The sequence below is a fragment of the Apium graveolens genome, chromosome 10, assembly GCF_009905375.1.
Source record: "Apium graveolens cultivar Ventura chromosome 10, ASM990537v1, whole genome shotgun sequence".
NCBI lineage: Eukaryota > Viridiplantae > Streptophyta > Magnoliopsida > Apiales > Apiaceae > Apium > Apium graveolens.
The window spans coordinates 241,166,507-241,184,420 of record NC_133656.1 but is presented as its reverse complement, the minus strand read 5'-3'; the positions used below and the strand labels follow the sequence as shown (position 1 = coordinate 241,184,420).

Sequence of the window (17,914 nt, the reverse complement as noted above, 5' to 3'; positions counted from 1 at the left end):
AACAGCTCAATGTCTTTCTTTTTAGCTTCCAGTTGTAGAAACTTGAAGTTCATATCAACAAATTGCACAATTTAAACTAGAGATTTTTCTTCCCATCTACTCGTTAGCCGCCAATTTTGTTTTTATAAGGTTGATGATGCGCACACAGCAATATGTGAATGAAGATTCTAGTGTATTTGCGCAAACTGGAAAAATAGAAGACAGAGATAGCTAGAAAAAGATGCATAGGTCTTGATGTCTCAAATGTAACTGCTATTTTACATGCTTGAGACCGAAAGTTTGATGCAAATAAACGAATTTTTGTTTCTTGACATCTCAAGTCCTCAATAGATGGTTTTAGTTTAGAAAATCTCAACATATTGTTTATGTTAATAGATGGTTTAATGGTAATAATATTTTATGTACTTTATCTATTCTTTTTAATCTTTGAACATAACAATATTTTTTCATGATCTCAATCATCAGATTTCAGAGAGAGCGTTGATAATAGTGACACTCGATGAGTTCATGCCTGTAATTCAAGAAGATGACTGTAGCAAATAAAAAGAAATGGGTAAAAGGAGAAAACTAAACACCAAAATATCATCAGCTAACCACATGAATCAGCTGGATAGGGGCATTTAATGATTGTTTATCATGTATTATTTTGCAACTTGGAGATATAATTGTTCTACAAAAAATATTGTTAACATCATAGCTAAAATTAAAAGGTTTCTGAGATCTATGAGAGAATTCTTAATTTCCCTTGTATAAGGGAAGGAAAGAGCTAGCAAATATCAGCTAGCGATCAAGATGTGAGGAACCTGTAACATCACCAACCGCTTCTGCATTTGGCCCGCATCCCATCGATAGCTTTCGAAACAAATCTTGTAAATTTTTTAAGGTTATAGGGCGTGCCTGCATAATATTTTAGAAAATTAGATATTAGATAAGAACATTTAAGATATATCAGTGTGTGTACTTGTGACTCTGTCCTCGGGACAAAAACTCATGTAAAAAATTATGTAATATTCAAAACGAGGAGTCGTGTATCTAGAAGTATTGATGTCGGTTTTGTTGTGCAACTAGAGATGCCCATAGAAGTTGTTGAGGCATACACAATTGCAAATACTGTGTGCCTCCAGTATTTATGCGTAATATAGATACTTTTTTTTATAAACTTGGATTTTGGTAGTGAAATATGTTGTTTTGTGCCAGAATAGAGTCCACATTTTTACATGTATATAAGAGATCATCTGGATGGACTTACACGAAGGGCTTCAATATATGGGGCAGTCGTCAGTATTGGCGGAATGAAGCTTCTCAGGAGGAGACAACCCCTGCTGCATTCGAATCACATCAAATTATGTTTGTTAAGTACAACAACCAGACCGCCCCAAGGGACATAAAACCACTCTCAAGCTATCCGGTGCTTGGTCAGAGACATTTTTTACACAAGTTCTAAATCAATAATACAATAAGTATAGGAACGATATAACAATAGAAACACACAACAGCTTGGAAGATATGCTTACAAAGGTTGCTGGCTAACCTTGGATCATCGGACAGTATGACATAACATTGAATAATATTCTTCAAAACTGTAGTAGACGGTTCATCCTGCATCTTTTCAATTACGTCATTAAAAACCTTCATGATTACACACAACCGGTTTGCAGGCTCACAGCAATACTGTAGTCCCTGCTCTTGCATCATTATTCTTGACATTATCCAAGATGCAGTCTGTATAGCCATATACAAGTGTTCAGAGTGAGTTTAAAGAGCCAATTAACTATGGGTGTCGATCTATTTATATTTTGATGGTGTACCGGAATTGTTTCAAAATTATTTGCTCAGGTTCTTACTAGGACGATCAAGTCTATGCCATGCAATATAAACCTTATGATTTATATATGGCTGGGTACTAATGTTCATCAACACCAAAATATTAGATGTTCATCAAGTCGACTTGATATGTATTAATACGAAACATGGAGTATTAACTAAAAATCCCTTTTTCAATAAACATCTAGCAGAAACACTAGAAAGGGAGATTAATTTGAAATTTTTAGTAACCAGATTACATACTCTGTACTGTCTTACATGTAAGGTGATATATTGCAGTAAAAAATGCTTAGAAGCAAAAGAATGTTGAGTTCAAATTTTAATGGACACTTACTGATTGTGAAAGTTCGTTTCCATATTCTATGGATTTTAGACACAAAGGGAAGAGTCCTGATTCAAGCAAACAGTGAACAGCAACCTTTGTCGAAGGGTCGCCAACCTGCATAATAGAGAAGATTCAGATGATATTTGGAGTAGAACCTTATAGGTATATCAGATCATATTAAAGCAAATTGATATGCAATCTGGTAAGAAATAATGGACATTTTCTTGAACTATGGTTCTGATTAAGCTAATTCATCTCAAGATTGCATTCAATTCAGAGCTGAAACTTGAAAGGGCAGGTAGCAACTAGCAATGAGAAAATACTTCCATGCAAGGTTACTGGTGCTTAGCTGTTTTAATAATTCAAATGGCTTAAAGTATAAAAAATTGAAGGTATCATGTATTGATTTAGAGTGGAATTGTACCTCCTTCAGAAGACCACCAATGACTCCCAAGCTCATTAGCCTTAGGTACTGGAATGGCTTGCTCGTTTCTTCAGTCTCCAAGAAAGGGTACAGGTAACAATGTATCTGAACTGCAAGGACAAAAGTAAGTTAATACAAGTCTGTCTACGATTAACCTTATCTAGCTCCTTAATTATCCTATTCAAATCAGTTAATAACAATATTTGAATAAGTTTGCAAAATCCTCATCCCAGAATATATGTAACAAACTTGTAATTTCAACTGAATCCCTGATTTTACCTCAGTGTCCTGTTTCTTTGGTGTTCACATAAACAAATCATACCAGCTTGAAATATAAAGTGAATGCATTTATATATCAAAACACGTCAAGTTCGACAATATCATGTGTAGTCTTTAAGTAGCAATATCAGACAGCAAGAAATCAGCAAAAGTTATAGAATGAAATTAGCTTATATCATTTGGTGAGAAGAAGCTATAACTATGGATACATCCAACTATGTTGAAGAAGACTAATGTAAATACTGAATACATTAACAGAAACCAGTCACATAGCTTTCAGAAAGTTTAGAAAAATACCATTAAGGAACTGCATCTTCGTTTGAGGGTGAGTGGCCAAACACTGCATTCAATAGAAAATACACTTTGATATTAGAGTTGCATATATAATTTTTAAGTTCATAGAGTACCAGCTATGGCTCCTGCATAAGTAAAAATAAATTTGATGTATATAGATAATAAATTTGATAAGTAAAAATAAATTTGATAAGAAAAAAGTTTGAAAATTAGAAAATCGAACATATAAAGCAAATACATTACAAAGTTAATACCACTAGAAAAGGAAATTAAAGGAGCGGAAATGACCTCAAACAAAACAAGTACATCACAAACTTTACTTGAATCTTTCATAGTAAGTTTCTCAGGTGTTAACGACTTGTATATAGATAATACTTCCTGCAATAAAGAAGATAATTCCATTAGTCACCAACTGTAAAACACAACATTCTCATTTGAATAGATAGAATAGCCAATACAAACCACAAGGCTGAGCTTGTCAAACAAAGTAGTAAATCATTTAAATGATTCCAATGACCATCATGTGCGGATTTCATAAATTGTATCAAGTTCTGATTGAGATGTGATGCAACTTGATCTTAAGGGTAGGACTTCTCTAAGACGTGTGACATAAAAGTTGCAGAACTTCTTTACAATGCCTATTTTCCAGATTTTTGGGTTTCAAAATTTCAAATTTCCAAAATATTTGAGATCTCCGCAAATCTTCTCATTAGTTCAATGAAAGATTTCTTCGGCAACTGACAAGCAAGGATACGGGTGCAGAAGTGCTGGGTGCGTGGACAAAAATCTAATAAATAAATATAATAATATGGGAATTCGGGTGCGGGGGACACTACATATAGAAATATAGATTTTCTCTAGATTTCATGTTACAGATATTCAATCTTGTTAAAAAAACCACAAACTATAAGCAAATTTAATCAAATGCATAATTTATTGATCTAAAACATAAAATACAGGTAAAATATTTTAATTTATGCAAAAATGAAAACCAGCATAATACGTTTGTATTTACTAACAAAAACTGATACTTAATTTTAGGAAAGTAGGAGGTTAACAGAAATTTTGATTACAAATTGTGGTGAAAGAATCAAAATTAGGATTCAGGAAGAATCCTCTATCCGATGAGGGGATGTGCATGTCATAGTATCGGACACAAGGATCAAGGGATTCACAAACAAGTATAATCATTTCAAAAGACAAGAAAGAATAAGGATCATTAATCACGAAATATTGATTAAATACTATATAACTGGGGGACTCCGGACTTGAGAAGATCAAATATAACAATGTAACCTAGATACTGCCATTTTGGTTTAGTAGTCCACTTCAGTACTAAGATCTGAGGAAGAAACTCAAATCAAAACAGGGAACTTTTATTGTTAATGTTAACCAAAATTAGAAGTTAATAAAAAGAATTCACGACATGATATAAACTTAAGCAAATATTAAAACAAATACATTTAGTTTGATCAATGCAAAGCATTTGGTAGACCCAAGTCATTGTGCATACCGATAGGAGTAAGAAAACCGTACTGATTGACCGCCAAATGTGGAGGGCCAAATCTTGAATTCTTCCCTGTTTCTGTATTGATAAATCACATGTTAGAAATGAAATATACTATATCACCCAATAGACATTAGAACATAGAGTGTAAGTAATTTGACTCTGCACTTTAAACTTCTAACAAGCAAACTTAAATGATACTATACAGTCATTTAGGCGAGTCAAGATCATCATTTCTCTGCACATACTTATTGTTCTAAATAAAATGTAAAACTACAAAATATCAAAAGAATCCACCTAAAAGTGACATTTCGTGCATACAAAGATATATATTTGCACATTCCGATTGAAGAGATACTTTCATAAATCAGACTGATTACAAATAAATATCGATCTATGTTTGTGTATAAACCACGTAAAGAATGAAATCAAACGAATGAGTATATCTGGTTTACATAATCCGTGGTCGATTAAACCAGACTTTATGAAAATGAAATGACCAGCATAGACATCATAAAATCATGACAATGCCACAATTTAACTTGTATTTCAACATATGAATGCATAATTTAAACTCTTTAAAAACTCAGATCTATTATCAATTACTTCTAATCAAGACACACAAATATAAAAGATAACTCTAATCATAATTAATCATCAATCATTTCTTAAACAAGCTTAAACACAAAAAATGCATCCAATCATGTATTAAAAACATCATTTATGAATTTACAATTACAGATCAATTTATTTCCACCTAACAACATACACAAACAAACAAAAATGTACATAAAACAAACAAAAATCTTCATAAATGAAGAAAAATGATGGACCTTAATCTGAGTAAGAGATGAAATGGCCTTTTCGCGATGCTCAGGTTCTTGAAGCAACACAACCAAGTCCTCTACACTAGCAGAAGGCCAATCAATAGCTTTGCTAGCACCATCACAGGGACCATTGTTGTTAGCAGGTGCACCACCATTCGACATAACACTGTTGTCACCTTGTATCGGATCAGGATAAAGAGAGTCAGGGAGATTCAACATTGTTTCAGACAAAAACCCTAGATATGAACTGAACAAGATGGCTGCTGCTGTTATGTTGTGTAGGAAAAGAACACTGAACTAAAGATGCGGCAATATATTGGAGGCTGTAGGAATGAATATTTTTTTCGGTATTTATAAGATTTTTCATTTTGCTAGAGTCACTGCTGTGTACCTAGGATTGGGTGCTGGACGTATCCTTTTTGCAGTTATTTGGAAACTGACCAATTCTTTTATTACACGTGGTCACAGGAAAAACAATTTCTAGGGGACGGTAGCGGTTCATGGTATTGGGCCTAAACCCACACTTTACATACCTCATCCCTACCTTTTACCTGTAAATTTGTGATTAAATATTTGTAAGATTTTTCATGTTTTGCATCAAATAATTTGGGGTAATTTGGGAAAAGAAAATTGTTATGCTATATAAATAAGGTTGCACAAAAATTTTAAAATCTAGGAGCAATCTTATACATGTATAAATTTATACCAATTGTTGTTTGTACCAGCAGGGTAATTAATAAACAATAATTGGAAAATATGATTTTTTAAATAACTTATATAAGTTAAATCGTACATGATGGTAATAATATAATTTCAATAGACATATATTTCAAGATACGTAATGATATTTGATCGTATTCGTGACTTAAATAAACTCCAGTATTTTGCAGTTAATTTAACGTTAAAATCAAATTTATTCCAACCAACTTCTAACAATCAATTAATAACTTTAGAAACGGCTATAAAGTTTATACATGGTATAAATATTTAAAAAATGAAGTTTTTTTAAAATTTGAAACCTAAATGATATGTTGTTTTAAAAATTTGCAGATTTTAATGAGAATTTCTAATTCAAGATCTCCAAGTAATACTAATATATGGAAAAAATTTAAAAATTGTAGTAATTATTATTTATTCAAACAAAGTAATTAATAAATTATAATGTTCTTAATCACCTATGGAAGTAAAGTCGTTAATGATAATATTTACGTTAATTTTTCAAAATATATAAAAGTGCGATTTCAATGACATTTTGATTGTATTTCATGACATAAATGGAATCTATTATTTTGCCTTCAAATTTATGTAAAAGATAAATTTATTCCAGTTAATTTCAGCTATCAATAGTTACAATAATTTTGGAAACAACCGTAAAAAAATTAGATTTAACGGATATAAATTTTGAACTATACTAACATGTTTAATAAATTCGCAGATTCGAACCAGAGTTTCCAATCAAAATTTGATGAATCCAACACATTATGTGAGGATTCTATTCAAATATTTCAAAAATCAATTAGTGTAGTACTTTGTATAGGATTAATGGTGGATTGATGGGTCTAATCGAGAATTTTAGAATATTACTTTTTATCATTAATTTACAATATTACTTTTTATCAAATATATTGATATAAATGGATCGACATATTTAATATGGATTTCAATTTTAAAAATCTTTGACTTGTGTGTTATTCAATAATAAATTCTTTTTATTTTAGTAATTGGCAGTTCATAATCCACTTTTATTTTTATTTTTGCGATTTCAGTCTACATTATTTTCTCTGTCAACTTGCACCCCATAAAATTAATTTCTCTTCTATTTGCACCCCGTTAATGACTTTCCATCCAAGATAACCGTTAACTTTAACGGAAGTGGGGACATTTCAGTAAATTACTAATGAAAATAGAAGAAAATAAAGTAAATGAAGAAGTCTCTTGGTGTTGGAATTTGTAGTGGCTTGAAGAGCTGTCTGAGTTTGTTGAATAATGTGAAAGAGAGTTGATTTGAAATGGTGCTCATCACAGTCTTTGCTAAACATGCAAGATGGAGTGTTTGTAGTTGAGCTATGGCCTGCTTCTCCCCCTACTTCTCCCCCTGTGTGCATGAAATCTTCTTCATCATCATCTTCATCCCCAAACTCCTCAGAACCACCAGCTGGATAGTCAAATTCATCACCAGCTGTGAAGGGCATGGTAGTGATTGCATCCTTGGCCCTTTGCATAGAAGCAGTTGTGTGCACCAAGTTGATAATTCTCTCAGAAGCCACATTGTCCTGTTCAGCTAGAACTTCATAAGCTGGAACATGGTGAGTAAATGCCTCAGCTTTAAAAGAAACAGAGTCTAAGACAGCTTGATAATCTTGCTGAAATAGCTATTTCTTTTCAGCCTCATTGACATCCCTTAACTCACTAACAATGGGATCTTCCCATTCTTCTGTAACTACTTTTCTCTCATAATCTCTCTTTTCTTACATCAAGGGCTCCCCTTGGCTTCCCACCCTCACACCCTCACCTTCACCTACTAAGGCGGGACTCCACTCACTCACTTTCGCCAAGCTGGAAGAAATACCTTGCATATTTTCACTCTTTTCATCTCCTTTTGCCTGAGAGCAACTCAGCCTCTCACTATGTTCACTCCCTTTCCTCAATCCTAAGAGTGATTGTACAACTACTAAATCAAGAATTCAATTTTACCTGGTTTATTAACAGGTATTTAAAGTGCTTGCATAGCGGGGAAGGATCTGTCCTCGATATTCCACTTCAGTGCCTTTTTTACTTTTCAAAAACCCGTTATAAACATTAATGAACGAGAGACTTAAAGTTGTAGTTCATGTGCAATTTTTGATATTATTCCACCAATTATCGTATCATAATCTTTATTTTTTTGGATTGTTATCTCTTGTGTATGGTGTGCTCTCATGGATCTACAACATTAATGGACGATGAGCTTTTTTGAGTTTCAAGTGGAGGTGAACATATCTCTCATGCCATCCATCTCAAGGATCAATGATTTCTCCCTTTATTTCTTCCTATTACTTTTATATTTGTCGTATTTTTTCTCCTTTCATCTTCTCTTTTCATGTAATTTAGATTTTAGCCTTTACAATATATTCTCCTGAAGGCATGTACATAATATTAACTAAGATGAGCTTTTCTGAGTCTTTTGCACGCTAGGAACCAGGCGATTGATTTATATCTTGGATCAGAGTTACAAAATATGTAAAGTACAAAGTGATTATCAAAGTAGGGTCTATTTATCAAGCTTCAGGTTGGATAGCGATCGCATTCTTAGCTAATCCTCCCATAGGTAAAAAAGTTTTAGGCATCATCATCTTATCGGTCATGAACATTCACTACGCCATAAGTGCGCATAGGCAACGGTTTTTATCCAGCGTTGCACAAAAAGCGTTGCATTATCTATAAAATTTTCTGTTTATTATAACATAGTGGTGAAAGCGTTGCATTACATTGAAGCTACCATTGCTAATAACTGTTAGTGTTGCGCAGCGTGTAACAGTAGAGGTCATAGCGTTGCATTAGATATTTTTTTTATTTAATAAATGCTGACATGGAAAATAAATCTGAGGTGGCGTGCTGGGGACCCACGGGTGCTAACGTGGCATGTTGACGTGTCATGCCACGTCAGCATTTTGGGACCCCACATATGGGGCCCATTGGTGACGTGGAACGCTGACGTGGCATGCCACGGCAGCATGCTGACATGGGATTAGTGGGACCCTAATGGGGGCCCAAATTGCTGATGTGGCATACTGACGTGGCACATAGTGGGGCCCACTTGCTGACGTGGCACTTCAGGAGTTGCATTTGCTTTCTGGTGTTGCAGTAGGTTATTTAGTGTTGCGTTAGTTATTGTACTATTCTTAAAATTTATTTGTTATATTCATGTTATAATTTTTTTTAAATAATTTTTAATTGATCCAACCGTACAAATTTTATTTCCTACTAGTTTTAGAGATGTGTAATTTTTTTTAAAAAAAATAAATTTTATATCACGTGCTTTTTTAATAGTCAAACCCCGGTGCACACGGGTTCACATTACGTAGTCTTGTTCCGGGTGGTGATTCTAATTTTTTAAAATTTTTGTTCAACGATCCAACCGTACGGATGATGAGACCTACTAATTTTAGAGATGTCTAAATGTTTTTTTAAAAAATTAAATTTATATCGTATGTTTTTATAATAGTCAAATTACGGTCAACACGGGTTCCTATAACCAAGACTTGTCCCGAGTGGTGATTCTATTTTCTTAAAATTCTTGTTCAACGATCCAAATGTACAGATGATGTTACCTTCTAATTTTAGAGATGTTTAATTTTTTTTAAAAAAATTTAGATTTTATATCACGTGCTTTTTTAATAGTCAAATTACGGTCAACACGGGTTGCTGTTACCTAGTATTGTCCCGAGTGATTATTCTATATTTTTAAAATTCTTGTTCAACGATCCAACCGTACGGATGATATTACCTACTTATTTTAAAAATGTGTAATTTTTTTTAAAAATTTAGATTTTATAGCGTGTGTTTTTATAATAGTCAAATTACGGTCAACACGAGTTCCTATAACCAAGTCTTGTCCCGAGTGGTGATTCTATTTTTTTTAAAATTCTTGTTCAACGATCCAACCGTACGGATGATATTACCTACTAATTTTTAAGCTGTGTAATTTTTTTTAAAAAAAATAGATTTTATATCGTGTGTTTTTATAATAGTCAAATTACGGTCAACACGGGTTCCATGTAGAATCTTGTCCCGAATGATTTCTATTTTTTTTTAAATTCTTGTTCGATAATTCAATTATACAAATAATTGTTCCGATTAATTTTATCATTGTCGTGTTATTTTGACATATATTTTACATTAGTTATACAATTTTCTTATAATATTTAAAATTGTAAATATTTAATAAAAAACTAAAAAAATAATTAAATGATGTTGAGACACAAATCTGCACACTTTCCCAGGCCAAAAAATTGGGTGGCTATTTCCCCCCTTAACAAAAATTCACTCTTTCTCTCTAAATCTGAGCTGATACTCAAAAATTAAAATAATATTTAAATAATTTACAGAAAAGCAACAAGATATTTATCAAAATAATTAAGAAATTATGATTGTAAAGACTTAATTAAGTCAAGGCCCAGCCCGTTAACAGACAAGCCCTAAAAATTTATCATTTTTATATAAAACCCTAACAAACATAAATCATTAGCAGTCGCCGCCTCGTCTTTCAACCCCTTTCTTCACTCAGATCTTCACACCCCTTCTCACCTCCACCATCCTCTCCTCCGCTCACCTTCTTATTATATTCTCCTACACATCTCGATCCGAGATGTGTAGAAATAATCGAGAAATCAACAACCTAATCCGTACAACACGTTTCTTGAACCGCCTTCGTATGCTGAAGCAATTTTTTGATCGTTCGATGGAGAAGATATCAACGGAGGAAGTGGAGTCAACGGTCATGATTTGTTCGCAACTTCGACTTCACATTCCGGAGCGAAGTGTGTGCGAATCACGGTTTCGGATCCTCAGAAGGAGCAAGACGTGTCGAAAGGGAAGTTGCCGTTGGTGAGGACCACGGATGTGGCGATGTGGCGTCGAGAATGTTGGATGGGGCGGTGAAGTTGCCTTGGTAGTTGTTTGGGAGGGAGAGTTTGCAAGGGAGTGCATTGGATGTGAATGAGGTTGCGTTGCCTGCGAAAGGAGGGAGGGATTTGTTGAGGATTTTTAAGGAGTTGAAGCAGTCGGTTACGAATGATTGGGGTGCGGTTAAGCCACCGGTTGTGGAGGAAGATAAGGAATTTTTGGAGAGGAAGGGTAAGTTGCAGGATTTCGAGAATCAGATTGGTAATGCTTCTCAGCAGGTCTATTGAACTCTTTTGATGTAAATTATAAATTTTGAGTGCTATGTTTGTCGGTTTATATAATTAGTAATGTTTCTCGATTCAAATATGTATTGATATTTGTCTGATAATGCTGATCTAGCGAGACCATTTTGAGTTGCGAGATCTCAGACTTGATTGAGCTTAAATGTATGTTAATCAATTTCCTAGCTCCATACAATAAAGGAAATATCGATATTTGCCTCGGTGTTATATGTAAATTTGTAATATTTATTACTGTCATGTAGTTGATTTAGGTACTAATAATATGTATAATGAAATGGGAAGTATGCTATTGACATGAAATTAAAGCTCAGCAATAAATTGGGGAGACGATGGGGCAACTGGGGTTGGCTTTTGTCAAGCTAACGAAGTTTGAGGCGGATGAGGCAATGTTCAACTCTCAAAGGGTGAGATCTGCAGACATGAAAAATATGGCTACTGAAGGGTTTTTAGCACATAAACGCAGCGAAAACGTAAATTTAATCTTAAAAAGAACCGAAACCCTCCGCAGGATCCATGCGAAAATATAATATTTAATTCGTAGTTCAATATGTTTACCTTAAGAAGCTTTACGTTAATGGAAAGATGGAGGTCTTTAATAGCGATCCAAGAACGATGAACGGAGATCCTTAGCAGCTGCTCCTCAAGTGTGAAGCACTCCACCGGTATCCACCAAGAAAATGATGTAATGAAGGAGGAGGAGATGGAGAGAATTAGGGTTTTGTCAATCTTTTTGGTTAAGGCAAAAATAGGGTTTATAATAGTATATTTATAGGCAAAATTTTCAGCTGAAAATTTTCCCATAAAATATTATTATTATTATTAACCCTTTATTATTCTCACTAATAATTAAAACACCTTTTAATTATTAATCCTTTTTTTAAATTCTTTAGAAATAATTCTCTCACTTGATTTAATTTCCAAAAATTAAATTCTTAATTAATAATATTAATAACCTTTTCTTAATTAATTTATAATCAATTAAATCTCATTTAATCAATTATTAAATTTGCCAATTAATTATTTATTTCATAAATAAATAATTATCAGCCATTATTAATTAATTCCTCCACCATTAAATTATTCTCTTTTATGGTGTGACCCTGTAGGTTCAATATTAAGCCGGTAGTAGAAATAAATAATAATAAAACTATTTTATCATTATTTTTTATAAATTCTCTAATTGATTAAATATGATTAATTAATTAATCATATTTATTCTACATCGTGAGTGATACTTCTCAGCATATCGCGACTATCCGGATAAAACGAATTCACTACTTAGAATACCAAGAACCTATTCCGTGAGTAGAAACCGTACAATTAATTCCTTCTACCCTGCAATATCATGACTAAATACAAGGCATGGAACTTGTGTCAAGCCTATCTTATTTAATCACTTGCTTTCCCATTCACTATGCTTAGTTCTATTTAATGTAAATTAGAAACTCCTTTCTAATTTCATGCACTCTGGCCAGAGATTCCTGAACTAACATAAGTGGATCAGCATTGAACATTCTCTTCCTATACTGGAAGGGGTAGATCCTTTATTGATCATACACTATCTTCGTGTACAAATTCCTATACCCAGTAGAGCCCTTATAATTGTCCCTTGAGACTAAGAACTAAACCAAAGCATAGTTCAGTGTACACAAGATGACTATGATGACCTCAAGTCTAAGGATACTTGTACAACTATCACTATGTGAACAACTGCTGACACGTGAGTGAACTCCATCAGTTGTTCAGCTGTGTGAGTCATGTTCAGTGAACTTATTCTATAATAAGCACCTACATACTAGCTATAGTGTCACCACACAAATGTCTATGAGAATAGACATCCTTCATAATAAAGCAAGCATAGTATGTACCGATCTTTGCGGATTATTTAATTACCAGTTAATAATCCTAGGACCAGGAACTATTTAAGTTTAGAGTTATCATCTTTTAGGTCTCATTATTATGATCTCATCACAATCCATAAAAAGCTTTACTCTAAACTGTGGTATATCTTATTTAAATACTTAAATAGATAGAGCCCGCAATAAAAAAAAACAAGCCTTTTATTAATATCAATGAAATCAAAACATATTACATAAAAGTTATTCCTAAATCCTCATACATAATTGGACTTAGGACATATCTCTTTCAGCTACTGCTGCTGTCAAAGCTAGCAGACTCTATCGGGAGTTGAATGCACAAACTGTCAAGCATCTGGTAAGTTACTGGATTGTTGTACTTTCCTAGACTTGAATTGCTAACTTTAATCATGATCCTTTATCTTTTCAAGCATCTTGTTCCACTCGAAGTGCTAGATATTTACAGATGCTCTATTCTTATACTGCAGGATAAGCTTCATGACTATCTTGGGGTGATGTTGGCAATTAACAATGCATTTTCTGACCGCGCGAATGCTTTGTTGACGGTGCAAACTCTTTTATCCGAACAGGCCTCCTTGAATGTAAGGATTGAAAAGCTTGAAGCTGCTTCATCAAAGATTTTTTGTGGTGAATTCGCAAAATAGATGAGTTGAAAGAAAATGTAAGAGTAACAGAGGAAGCTAAAACCTGCGCAGTCAGAGAATATGAACGGATCAAGGTAACATGTTCTTCCTTCTAGTGCATGTATTACCCGAACACTTCAGAAATTTTAGTGACACCAGTTATCCATAAATTCTTTAACTAGTTTTTGAGCTGAGATAATATATTCTTTAAGTAGTTTTTTCTTCATCCAATAACAATCATTATGAAAAACTGAATACAATAGGAGGGTCTTGCACTAAGAAAAATAGTTAATTGTGTGTGTCCTTAAGTGGATATTAGAACTATTTCTTCAATTGCTTTATAAAGTAAATGTGCATAAGCTTTGCCCTTGCTTGAGTTATGCTGACAAATTAAACATAGAACAATTATTCATTCTGTTGAATTGGATCTTGATATTCTTATAAACGAGGACTTAATTTTTTACCAAACAAAATATAGTTAGCAGTACATAGTCACTCATACTTATTGCTTAGTATGTAGCATAATAAGCAACGAAGAGTTAAGCACCTCAGATTTTTAGAAGCAAGCAAGAAAACAGAATAGGATGAAGTACTTAGCAAAAGTATACAAAGTAATTAACACAGAAGGAGCATAAATGTGCAACACTGGGTATATAATAGAAGCGAAGTCGGTCATGAGCAATGGGATCACCAAAATCAATCCCAGTAATCGTTATTTATAAACACTGAATATAAGCTCTAGGGTCTATTATTTGATTGTGGCTACCAGACTGTGGTGGTATGTTATGGATGTTACTGCTAGCGACATGGGAACGTAGAGTATATCCGTGCAATCCCTTAACCACTTTTCATGGTTCTATTCAATTAGATAACAAGGCCACCTGGGTTACATGAAGCTTCCTATCTATACTATGACATTATTATTAATTCTTATTCTAAACTGTATGTTTGTGTTGTATTTGCAGTGCTTGCCTATTACCATCGACGTCGGCACAAATAACCAAAGTTGCTGGATGATGAGTTCATTATTGGGCTCAAACAAAAGAGGGCAACTGGGCAGGTACTTTTTATCTTCTTTTATGTAATTCATAGGTATAATTACTTGCGATCTATAACTAAAAACTAATTTTGTATGCATTCACTTGCATCAAGGAATTTGCCGAGCTTCTTGTCTATTATTAAGCAGAACTATGGAGAGAAAATCCTCATACAGGTATGTTTGCAGTTTCAAACATTTAAGTAGATAATGGATTTTTATATGTTATAAATTCTAATCATTTGACATTGATTCTCAGCTTGAAGATCAATCTTATGGTTGATTAATAGTGATTAATAGTGATTTATAAGTTTTCAGGGTCAATCTGACAGTTATCACGAGTTGATCGGGATTCCGCACCATACTAAACGCCTAGCACCAGATGAAGTGGCCATGCTTGTGGTAGGTTGAGTGTTTTTGAAAAGTATATGCACTAAAATGTGTAAACTTTATGTCCTCTTATTACTTCTGTAAAGGCTTACCTAATGTTGTTTTATAATTTAAAAGACAAGTTTGAAAGCCCTGTCTGGAGCAGTTTCTTACATAGATTTTGAACACCACAAAATGCTTCTTTCTTCTGTAAGTAATAGTGCATTAATATTTTTGCTCATTTCTTTTTCCATTATTTTTTTTCGGATTTTAGTTTTTTGGTTGTTAAAGAAAGTTTGTTACCTTCAGATAAGTGGCATGAGCTTGTGGAACTATGGTCCAGATGTGATGGGCTTTGATATCATTGCTTGTTCTTATCAAGGATTAGTTTTGCTTTTACTACATTATAGGCTGCAGTGAGCGGAAAATACCTCTATCTATGCTTGGATATGCTTGTAAGAAATTTTGTGCCGCCTTTATCTTTCCTTAGGCTATTACAGCAGCCACGTGGTCTTGCAAAAAAGGAGCAAGTTCTTTGTCGTGTGCATGTTGCTTTAAAGGAAATTGCTAATTTAGTTCCCCTCGCACCACTGAGATTGGAAAAAGTAGTCAAGGAGAGGATGCCTCACAGATCCTCAAAGCAACCTTGGATTGTAAGTTTACTTCATCTGCTTCTCGTCTTTTTGGGGACATGCTCCTCTGTAACCTTGGCTGGAAGTACATTTTTTATGCATGTCTATGTAGACTATATAGCACATTATCAATTTGTTAAATATAAATTTAGAATGAATTTTGTTTGGTCTAGTTGCAAGTTGTTTCAAGTAATTTTGATTAAAGGAAATGTCGGGGCCTATATTGACTCCAAAAAAATTTACCTTTTGAGTCCAGTTGCTTTTATGGTTGTATTTAGCTCTTTGTTTTATTCTCTCTTGGCAGATAAATCATAAATCTTTTACGCTTTGTACACTATCTGTTTTGCGTCTTTTTGGGGCAAATGCTCAATCTGTTCCTCGGTAGAAGTACATTTTTTGATGCATGTTTTTATAGCCCATAGCTCGTAATAAATTCTAAAAATGAAATTATTGACTTTATTGGTTGGGTTTAATTGCGTTGTGTTAAATAAGTAGTAAATTAATAATGGGAAGTTTAAGGCCCCAATTAATACCATAATATTGAGTGATTGACCTGTTAAGTCAAACTGCTTTCATTAATTAAGTTTAAGGCCCAAATCTTGTTATTGTTATTCTATTCATTTTTATTTTCTAGGCTAAAGCTCCATTTAGCTTCCTTGCATCAACATCGCCTTAGGGTCTATTTTTAAAAGGTTTTTATTCGAAGATGTACCACGGTTTCAGTGATCAAGAGGAAAACGGTACTATAGTTATTCAAGGCACTCAAGGCGCAACTTCTTAGTGACTTAGTTCTTTGGTATCTTTGTTCATTTGAAGAAAGATTTGATGTACTTTTTGTGTTTTAAATTTAGAATTGGGCGTATGTATTTTAGTATTTTTTGTATGTTTAAAACTTGTTGGATTCCTGATATGGTTGTTTTTGTTGGATGCCACTTATGGCAGGTATCATGTAAAAACAGACAAATTATGGCCAAATTTTTGTGTTTTCTAGTGTTGCATATTCTATGTTGCATATTGCTTTTCACTGTATTACATTTGATTATAATACTGTTGCAATTTAAAAAATGGTGTTGCATAATGTGGTATATACTGATGCAATTGAATGAAAATAGTGTTCCATATGCATCAAAATGGTGTTGCATAAACAATATGGGCCCCACATATGACGTGGAATAAGGGCCCCACTGCTTACGTGGCATTGTGGGCCCCCACATGCTGACGTGGCAGGATGAGACCCAGCTGACGTGGCGTGCTGACGTGGCATGCTGATGTGGCTCTAGGGACCCCCTGTTGCTGACATGGCATCTGATGTGTCAGTTTCCACGTAGGACCAAGTGTACTATCCTGTCAGGTCTAATGCAACACTTTCTGTTGTTGCCAATAGGTGATTTACTGTTGCAAAATACACCTGATGCAATACTTTCAAGTGTTGCACAAAATGTTGCATTAGGTGTCTACGACCACTTCCACATTGGCAACCCCCCCTTGGTGTTGCATATTACCTTATGTAACACCATTTGGGCCTTATGCAACTGTATAGTAGGGGTTGCCTATGTGCACTTATGGCGTAGTGATTACTCTAATGACTAAAATTTAGGTACATAGGTGTTTACAAGTTATCAACCATTTCCCTATGACCAAATCTTTAAAAAATCAAGAATTTACATAATTAATTATCTTTTACTTTGATAATAATTTGTTGCTTTGCAAAAGCTCCCACTATGAAACAAGGTTCGATTTTTAATTTGGATAACAGTGAGAACAAATGAGTTGTGTTACCTACTTCTCTTCTAGCGGATCTGCATAACATCCCAAATTATGTACATGTTGCAACAAAGAAGGCAATGTCTTACGTTCCCTAACCCCTTACACATACGCCTATATTATAATTGTTTATGGTTTATTGCAGGACTTTCATTTTGGGTTCGAGAAATTTAAACATGTTTGCTATCCATTTGAGCATCTCAAGGATAATGAGATACCAGAATTTT

General features: G+C 33.8%; 1 protein-coding gene and 1 pseudogene across 1 annotated transcript; one reads left to right on the top strand and one right to left on the bottom strand.

The window, feature by feature from the left end:
* Positions 1 to 780: 780 nt before the first annotated feature.
* Positions 781 to 5,699, bottom strand: LOC141692203 (cell differentiation protein rcd1-like). Its single transcript, XM_074496935.1, has 8 exons — positions 5,487 to 5,699; positions 4,660 to 4,731; positions 3,467 to 3,524; positions 2,574 to 2,683; positions 2,159 to 2,263; positions 1,532 to 1,722; positions 1,250 to 1,322; positions 781 to 897 (listed from the first exon to the last, which is right to left on the bottom strand). The coding sequence occupies exons 1-8, from the start codon at positions 5,697 to 5,699 to the stop codon at positions 781 to 783; spliced, it is 939 nt and encodes a 312-aa protein (XP_074353036.1).
* A 37-nt stretch (positions 5,700 to 5,736) lies between these two features.
* On the top strand, positions 5,737 to 16,308 carry LOC141692202 (uncharacterized; annotated as a pseudogene).
* Positions 16,309 to 17,914: the final 1,606 nt, after the last annotated feature.